The 8,777-nt window shown below is 34.4% G+C and overlaps 2 protein-coding genes across 2 annotated transcripts; one reads left to right on the forward strand and one right to left on the reverse strand.

Annotated features, from left to right (window-relative positions):
* Positions 1–578: 578 nt before the first annotated feature.
* On the reverse strand, positions 579–1,643 carry LOC107493030 (protein FAR1-RELATED SEQUENCE 5-like). Its single transcript, XM_016114110.1, has one exon. The coding sequence runs from the start codon at positions 1,641–1,643 to the stop codon at positions 579–581; it is 1,065 nt and encodes a 354-aa protein (XP_015969596.1).
* A 2,276-nt stretch (positions 1,644–3,919) lies between these two features.
* Positions 3,920–6,522, forward strand: LOC107493029 (cysteine proteinase 15A). The gene is given in 7 exon segments (XM_016114109.3): positions 3,920–4,097; positions 4,344–4,572; positions 5,073–5,192; positions 5,613–5,856; positions 5,999–6,127; positions 6,130–6,165; positions 6,168–6,522. Coding segments are annotated over 7 exon segments (939 nt in total). The 5' UTR covers positions 3,920–3,999; the 3' UTR covers positions 6,251–6,522.
* The last annotated feature ends 2,255 nt before the right edge of the window (positions 6,523–8,777 follow it).

An 8,777-nucleotide genomic window follows, 5' to 3' on the forward strand; every position in this document is an offset into this window, starting at 1 on the left:
AAAATTGCCCTTGTGAGCTTCTTTGCAGTTGACCTCTCCAAACCATGAAACGGACTCTGTAGCGCTGGTTCCCACACCACGGATAACAAATCAGAGTGTGCTTCCCTGGACCTCATTTAGGATATGCAACGCATAAACTGCTCAACAAAGACCCTCAAATTATGGCGAGACTGGACAAATTTACCGAGCATTGAGTGCAATAACCCTTTGCACATTGATGTTGTACGAAAACCCCTAAAGAAGTTGCCACGTATATGTGCAGTTGCCCACATACTTCTCCTAGAGTAAAGTTTAGAAACCCATTGATTATCAGACAGACCGATCGCATCGACCATATAATGCCAATGATCTTCAAACTCCGAAATCTCATAATCGAACATCACGCATTTCTTAAATTCATAAGTAAATGTGGGGTTGCTTACGTTAGAAGTGGCATTCCTCAGCAGATGCCACGCACACAAACGGTGATAAGCTCCAAGAAACACCACTTCGATTGCCTTTTACATCGCTCCATGCCCATCTGTTATCACACATCCAGGTGCTTTACCCTTCATGGCATCCAGGAACTGTTGCAACAACTAGGTGTAAGTCTGCTCATTCTCATTTGCAACTAGCGCATCGGCAAACACAATTGTTTGGTTATGGTGGTTGACTCCAGGAAACACAACCAGTGGACACATACACTTATTCTTCCGATATGTCGCATCAAATGCCACGACATCCCCAAACAAACTATAATCTAGCTGACTGCAATTATCAGACCAAAACAGATGCACCAAACAACCGTCCTTGTCCACCAAATAACGCACAAACATTCCTGGATTCGCCTGCGCCGTTGATTCCAAGAACTTAAGGCAAGCTGTGGCATCCCCGCCAATGAGCCTCCGTTGCTTGCCTGTCTGGTTATACATATCCCTCTTTAGAAACGGAAGGTTTTGGAATCCCCCGGCAGTGTGCACAAAAGATGAATAAATCTGTGGCATTTTAATCCCAACTCTAAGCATCATGTTCATTTGTTCCAGGGCGGCTGCATCCATTTTCCTATGCCCCGGTAGCATGAAAGTCAGTCTATCGTCCAACAACTCGTGGTTGTGAACGTCCTGAAAGTACGATGTTATCCATCTACCACTTTCCGAGTGCACATGGACGCGCATTTCTGTCTCACAGCCGCATCTGGTCTCCACCTTTGGCTCACGTTTCCGTCGCATGCCGTTGTTAACGGACCCCATTTCTCTGGACCCCTTTCGGAAACATACAAATTCTTGTTGCGTAACCTCATTTCTCACATTTCGCCGAATCTTATTCTTCCTCACAGCGAAACTATTCATATTCGCATACAAACTGTAAAACAAGAATGCCACCAATCGATCCGGAAAATGGCACATCATAATCTCCTTTGCAATTATTTCCTTGAAATTGATACACCCCAGCTCTGCAATACCGTCGACTGCTCTCTCTTCCCAGTTGTCAAAGAAGCTGTCCCCGAAATTCTCATGTGCATCCGACTCCACCCCTAATTTCCCATTCTCAACTTTGTCACCGAATTCGTCGCTACCAATACCAAAGGCATCGCTTCCATCGCCTCCCTCTTCTTCAGCAGACAACGGCCGATAACATTCGTCTGCCGCGGATTCTCCTTCCATGCAGACCTGCGCAGAAATGGCGTTCACAGATTAACATGTTTTTACATAAGACATAATGATCTGTAACAAAAAATTGGTAAAACTCTACCATGCTCTGTCTTAACTTGTTTGTCACCTAAAAATTAGATTCTGAAACAATATCACTGTCAACAGCCACAGAAACCACTCAGCCTAGATCCATTACATTTAGGATTTCGCCGTCACTTAAAACGCCGGTTTATGGTCGTCAATCTTCATCTTGTCGCTCTTCCAAATGGGCTAAAACTTCGTCAACAGCCCATTCATACAAAAAATTCGAATGAAAATATATATAAATTTAAGTATCATAATACTATATGCAGAAGTGTATAGACAATGTTATAAAATACCTAAAGACCTGACATCAAAACAAAAATTTATGTCAAAGATTACGGATGCATCCTTCTCCTCAATTGAACCGATGCGGCTATACTCACCCCTCAAAGCCTACGAAGATGGAATCAATCGTCACTGATGGAAGTTGGAAAAAACAGAAAAAGCAGGATTTGGAATCAAATTAGCTCCAATTCTTTGAAAGCATCTCTATCCTTTGATTCCAAAGCTAATGGCACGTATTTTATGTTGAATTTGTAAATTTTGTTACTTGTTTTATGCGGAAGATTATGGAAAGAATCAAAGAATTATTATAAAATAGAGCAACTTGCGTGTGGAAAAGGTGGCTTTAAAAAATTGATTGATAAAGACATTTAAAGTAAAGATATTAAGAAAAGATAAGAAGCTTAGAAACGAAACATTGAATAGGGTTTGGTTTTAGGATCGAAATATTTAATTAAATTGTCAGACGTTGAATACTTGCATAATGAAATGCAACGACAAATTGGGAGCAAAAATATTAACATAATAATAATGCATAGAAATTCATGCAAAAGAGACACATACAATAAGTGAACGAACTTTTGATATCTAAATTATTAGCTTCAATACAAAAACGTACATAATATATATCGGGTATATTGAAAAAGATTGTTATTAACTTATTATGTATATATAACATCAATTTAAGCTCAATTAAGCTTATATAATTTAATCAAACATGGTGGCATCAAATTTTTAGTTATTCCTAATTAAACCTTGAGATCTGTGCTTTTTATTAATAATACAAATATGAAAACTCTTTAAACCTCAATTTTATAATAATTATACAAAAAAAAGTATTCACCTTTAATTTGCAATGTTATAGAACATTAGGATTTGGATAAATTAATATTAGTGGAGAGTGCAGATATTTTTTCCTTTCTCAATATTAAATAGACATTTGGCACTTTACTTGTGCAACGTGAGGACGAAAGTTTTGTTGTACCAAAACAATTACTTATAAACTAAGAATTTAATTTCTAATGTGTGTAATATAGTACCAAATAATAAGATTTAATGGAACGACAATATATAAAACTTTTATATTATTAGTGCAATAATTAAAGTTCATTATCAAGATTGATTTTCAATGTATTGGTTTTGTTTAAATTGATAATAATATATTCAAATGAGAGGCAGTAAGCAATTAAAAATAGAGTTTCACTAGCAAACCGAAATTATTTAGTCAATATCAATAGAACTTTTAAAATTATATTTACATATAAAATTTTAAATATTAAACTCCAAATAATTTTTTTCGAAAAAAAATTAAGAAAGGTATTTTGACAATAAAACAATTACTAATATTAATTAATTAAAAATAAATTTCATATACTTATTCATAAAAATAATATAATGAGAAATATAAACAATAAACATGAGACGGTATATTTAAATATACTTATGGATGTATTATGAGTATTAGGAGATATAAATCTATCTAATTCTAATGATAAAATAAAACAAGTTTAACTATTATCTAGAGAAGAGGATCTAATCTTATATCCATATATTGATGTTCATAGATATTTAAGGATGAAAAAAAATTAATTATTACACCATAATTACATGAAAAATTAAAGATATTAAAATGATAAGAAATTAGTTGATTATAAAGTTACTCTATAGTCTATATTGCATTTAATATATTTAAAATGACATTATGAATTGGAAAATATCAAAACCCAAAGATGACACCTTTGCACAGAAAGAATGGATGAACAGAGAAGAGCCACGTGACAGTGATCATGTGAGGACTGAACTCACAATGGAGCAGAAAGCGACTGACCAATAACATATCTCCACGTGTCCCAACCTAACATCACCCAACCCCTAATTAAATTCCCCCACGGATTCCAAAAATATCTTCAATCCACTCTCATCTCTCGTCGCCGCCGTCGCAACCGCCGTCGACGACCAAGCCGATCCCTTGATCCGTCAAGTAACCGATGGAGACCATCACATGCTCAACGCCGAGCACCACTTCACAACCTTCAAGACTAAGTTCGGAAAGTCTTATGCCACTCAAGAAGAGCACGATTACCGCTTTGGCGTCTTCCGGTCAGTTACTCCAATCTCTACTGTTATTAAGCACGTGACTTAATTCAGTAACAAGCTTCTGTTTAGTTTGTTAGAGAATAAATCGATGCTTTATATCGTAGATCTGGCGAATAAGCTTACATGTTTATGTTTCTTATTATAGCACGTGACTGAATGAATATAGTTCGTCAGATGACGGTTATTTTTCTGGTATTGTTAGTTGAGAGTTGTCACTGTAACTGGTTTGGTTTGATCGGTGCGATGTAGGGCGAACCTGAGGAGGGCGAAGCTGCACGCGAAGCTGGATCCGTCGGCGGAGCACGGTGTCACGAAATTCTCCGATCTGACGCCAGAGGAGTTCAAGAGGCAGTACCTTGGGTTGAAGCCGCTGCGGCTTCCGTCGACCGCTAACAAGGCTCCAATCCTGCCGACGAGCGATCTTCCAGAGAATTTCGATTGGCGTGACAAGGGAGCTGTTACTCCAGTCAAGAACCAGGTACGTATTATTATTAAGCTCAGAGAACTACTAAAATTTATTATTTTTAGTCATCAGTAGTCGTTAATATTTAAAAAAATGGGATAAAATAGGTTATTAAATTATTAAAATAAAGAAATTGACTTAATAACTAAGTGATGGGTAAAAACAATTAATGACTCTTAGTATTTTTCTATTATTATTATTTAATTTACTGCTAAAGTTTATTTGAAGTATATAGGTTGGTTAAGTCTAATTTTCAAGTATTAAGTATTAACTCAAAATGTCAAGTTGGAGGTATTTTCAGTTAAGCACTTCCAAAAATATTTGATCATGCTAGTTTAACCTAAGTTTTATTTTTATGTTAAATTATTCTGAATCTCTTAGTAAAAGCATATGTGTACTGGACTGAAAACATGACTAGCTAGGTAACAAAAGTTTGTGGTCCATGTTGGTGTTGGTAATTTTCTCTTGATTGATGACCCTGCGTGGCTAACTCTTATTGATGATGGTGTTTTCAGGGCTCTTGTGGTTCATGTTGGGCGTTTAGCACGACTGGGGCTTTGGAAGGCGCTCATTATCTGTCCACCGGAGAGCTTGTCAGCCTTAGTGAGCAACAGCTTGTAGACTGTGACCATGTGGTTCGTCCTCATATCCTTATTTAAATTTTCATGAAATTGTTGTGGTTATCAATTATTATGTTTAATTACATTGATATGTTTTGAGATTAGAGAATACTACATACTATAAATTTTATAAACTAACTTGCAAATTGAAAGGTATTGTGTGTAATTTGAAAAATTGATGTGATTTAATTTACCCTTTAACAAAAGATTCCCACACAGATAGTAAAATTAACCAGCACCTGCTATATGATATACCGCTTATCTTAGAACCATGATGATTGATGAGTGAATCAACATATAAGAAATCATTATGAAGATTTAAGATCTTAATGTTTTCCTGACATGATTTAGAATAGAACACAAGGTGGTCATTTGATGGATTTACATAGCTGTGGTTTGAAGTTGAGTTAACAGCTATGAATCTATGACTTGCAGTGTGATCCAGAAGAATATGGAGCATGTGACGCAGGCTGCAATGGTGGGTTGATGAACAATGCTTTCGACTACATACTCCAGGCTGGAGGAGTACAGACAGAGAAGGACTATCCTTACAGTGGAAGAGACGAGACCTGCAAATTCGACAAGAGCAAGGTCGCAGCTACAGTTGCGAATTTCAGTGTGGTTTCCCTTGATGAAGACCAAATTGCTGCAAATCTAGTGAAGCATGGCCCTCTTGCAGGTACCTAATCTTAAATTGTTTCCTTACTTCCTCATCTGAAGAACTGTGTTTGGCAAAGTTATAAAATTAAACCTAATTCAAGAATAGTTTGTTCGTATGATGACAAACCTTGATGTTCTGTATTTTGCTTTGCTTGGTACAGTTGGTATCAATGCAATATTCATGCAGACATACATAGGGGGAGTCTCATGCCCCTACATCTGCGGCAAGAATCTGGATCATGGCGTGCTCCTAGTGGGTTATGGCGCGGCCGGATATGCTCCCATTCGCTTCAAGGACAAGCCATTCTGGATCATCAAGAATTCATGGGGAGAGAGCTGGGGAGAGGATGGATACTACAAGATCTGCAGGGGTAAGAATGTGTGTGGAGTGGATTCCATGGTCTCAAGTGTAGTAGCTACTACATTTACATCTAGCAACAATTAAATTAAAATGCAACAAGGACTTTGTCATTCTGGAGTTTTTATGTAAATAATAACATGTATGCTGTGAAATGTTCTGCTAGAAGCTAAGTAAGTATCTCTGTTTAGGATCTCAGGAAAAAAAACTTAAATCTTCAAAGTTTGGTTATGTATTATCTAATATATGTATGCCTTATAAGTCCAGTGCCAAGATATTTGTGGCAACTTGGCCAGTAATTAAATGAACTGGAAAACTTTGGTATGAGATCTTATATCTTATGGCTTTCTCTAGTAATCTATTTCGTTTTATTATCGTTGTGAAAAATTTGATACATTCTTAAATAAATGTAATCTAATTAATTCTTAGAGTTGACAACATTATTTCAGTTTTAGTTCTGATTCCCTACTTAATAGCGTGAAACAATCTTCAATATTTACGTGCGCTATAATACTAACATGCATTGCCATATCTAAGTATGAGATATGACCCCTTAGACATGAATTCACAGTATTGATAAAGGGCTATCTAGACTTTAATCATTCGTCTACTATTTGAAAATCATAAAATTAAATCTCTGTATCAAATGTATAGTTAGAAATTTAGAATTTAATATCTATGCTAGCTGTAAATTTAATTTAGCAAATGAGTTTACCAAACATTTTTTTATCTAGAAAAGAATCAAATATTATAAAGGGCTATCTAAAAGGCCAAAGTAGACATCCAAGAGTGGGTAAGGTAGCTGTGGGGCTACCTAGGAAAGAGGCAAATTAAGAAAGGGCTACATACTTAGGCTAATCAAATATTGCTTGGAGAAAACTACCAAAAAATATATTGCTTGGAGAATTAGGTGGCATCTTTATATTAGTCATAAATTGATACAGCAAATGAGTGTGTTAACAGGTTTGAAGATGTTGCAAAAATGAAGATGGTTCACTTCAAATTAATCATCCAGGCAGAAAGAGAACCATCTTGATTCAAACGGTTTTATGGTCTTTTTCCTTTTGTTATTCACTATGCTTATTAATTTTATTTCTAGTTGGTTTTCTATGCAATGGTCCTTTCATTTTATTTTTTTTTCATTCTTTTTGAGTGGCTTGATTTTTCTTGTGTTGTGCTCCTATCTCCTTTGAGTGACAAAACATTATGCAATTATTGAAACAAAAAACTGAGAAATCATGTCATCCAAGTATAGAGCTATTAAAGTTTAATTAGGTTAACCAAGTTGAGTTGGTCTAGTGGTTAGCTTACTAGTTCGTTTAAGCAAGCGTCAGAGATTTGAATTCTGCCTTATGTATGTCGCAACCCATTGGCTAACGAAAAATCCTTAAATGAAGTTAAGATTCATGACGGATTAGTTATTGACCTGCGAGGTTAAAAAATACTGTAAAAAAGCAAAAAAAAAGTTTAATTAGGTTGACCTTTTTTTATAATAATTAGGTTGACCTTTTATTCCGCATGAGTTGACTCTGAAACAGCACACTAAATTATTGTGTACTAATATATGGTTGATCCAATTAAAGTTTATATATAGGCCTAATAAAAAAAAGAGCAAACAGAATGCTAACCCAAGACTGTTGAGGCTTTCATGCTACTAGAGCCCACCTATCATAATGGTTTTGGAACTCTAAAAAAGTTCAAAACTTATTAATGTTCCATATTTGTATATTACATCCATAACTATTTAAGGTAAAAAAATTAATTATTTAATTTTAATAGCAATTCGTAGTATATATGAATCATTACATAAATGTGCTAAGTAAACTTGGACTGACCCAAACTTTTTTATTTGTAGGAAGAAGCTATGTATATTGAAAAATGAAATTAAATCCCTAAGGAAAGCCACCCTAAGTTTGAATAGAATAAAATTAAAGTAAGCATAGTTTCTACTTAGCTTCCAGCTCTCTAGCTCCTGTAACTTTGGAAAAAGATCTACACTGATAAGTATGCCGTAGTACTTCTTTTTGTTGAAATTTATAATCATATAATTACTATCATAATAAGTATTTACTCTTAACAACTTTTGAAGAGAATAAGATAATATGAAAATTTTGGTCAATATATAATATTGGACAATACTTGGAAATAGATAATACAGCTAAAAAGAAAATGATAAAAAGTACTTCCTACCATCCAATACGTTAAAAGAATCCTTTAATTTCTAAGCGTGTATATATGAGATCATGATTCATGCATGATTTATTATTTTATTCCATTTTTAGGAAAAGACATTATAACCATTTTTTTAATTTTCAGAATTGCATTATAAACTAGTTAAAATATACCAAGAAAATTAAATAATATATTATTTTACTCTATAAATTTATATAATTTCTTTTATAAATTTATAAACAAATAACACTAAAAATAAATTATTAGTAAAAACATAGGTTTAATTACTGTGTCGATCCCTATAATTTTATTGAATTTTTAATTAGGTTTTTAAATTTGTTTTCTTTTCAATTAAGTCTATATATTATATTATATTTTGTAATTAAGTTCTTATTGTGATAAAAATATTG

This window comes from Arachis duranensis, chromosome 6 (genome assembly GCF_000817695.3).
Source record: "Arachis duranensis cultivar V14167 chromosome 6, aradu.V14167.gnm2.J7QH, whole genome shotgun sequence".
In the NCBI taxonomy this organism is placed as follows: Eukaryota; Viridiplantae; Streptophyta; class Magnoliopsida; order Fabales; family Fabaceae; genus Arachis; species Arachis duranensis.

Coding starts and splice junctions, on each gene's coding strand:
- LOC107493030 (XM_016114110.1), bottom strand. CDS start 1,643: ATGGAAGGAGAATCCGCGGCAGACGAATGTTATCGGCCGTTGTCTGCT.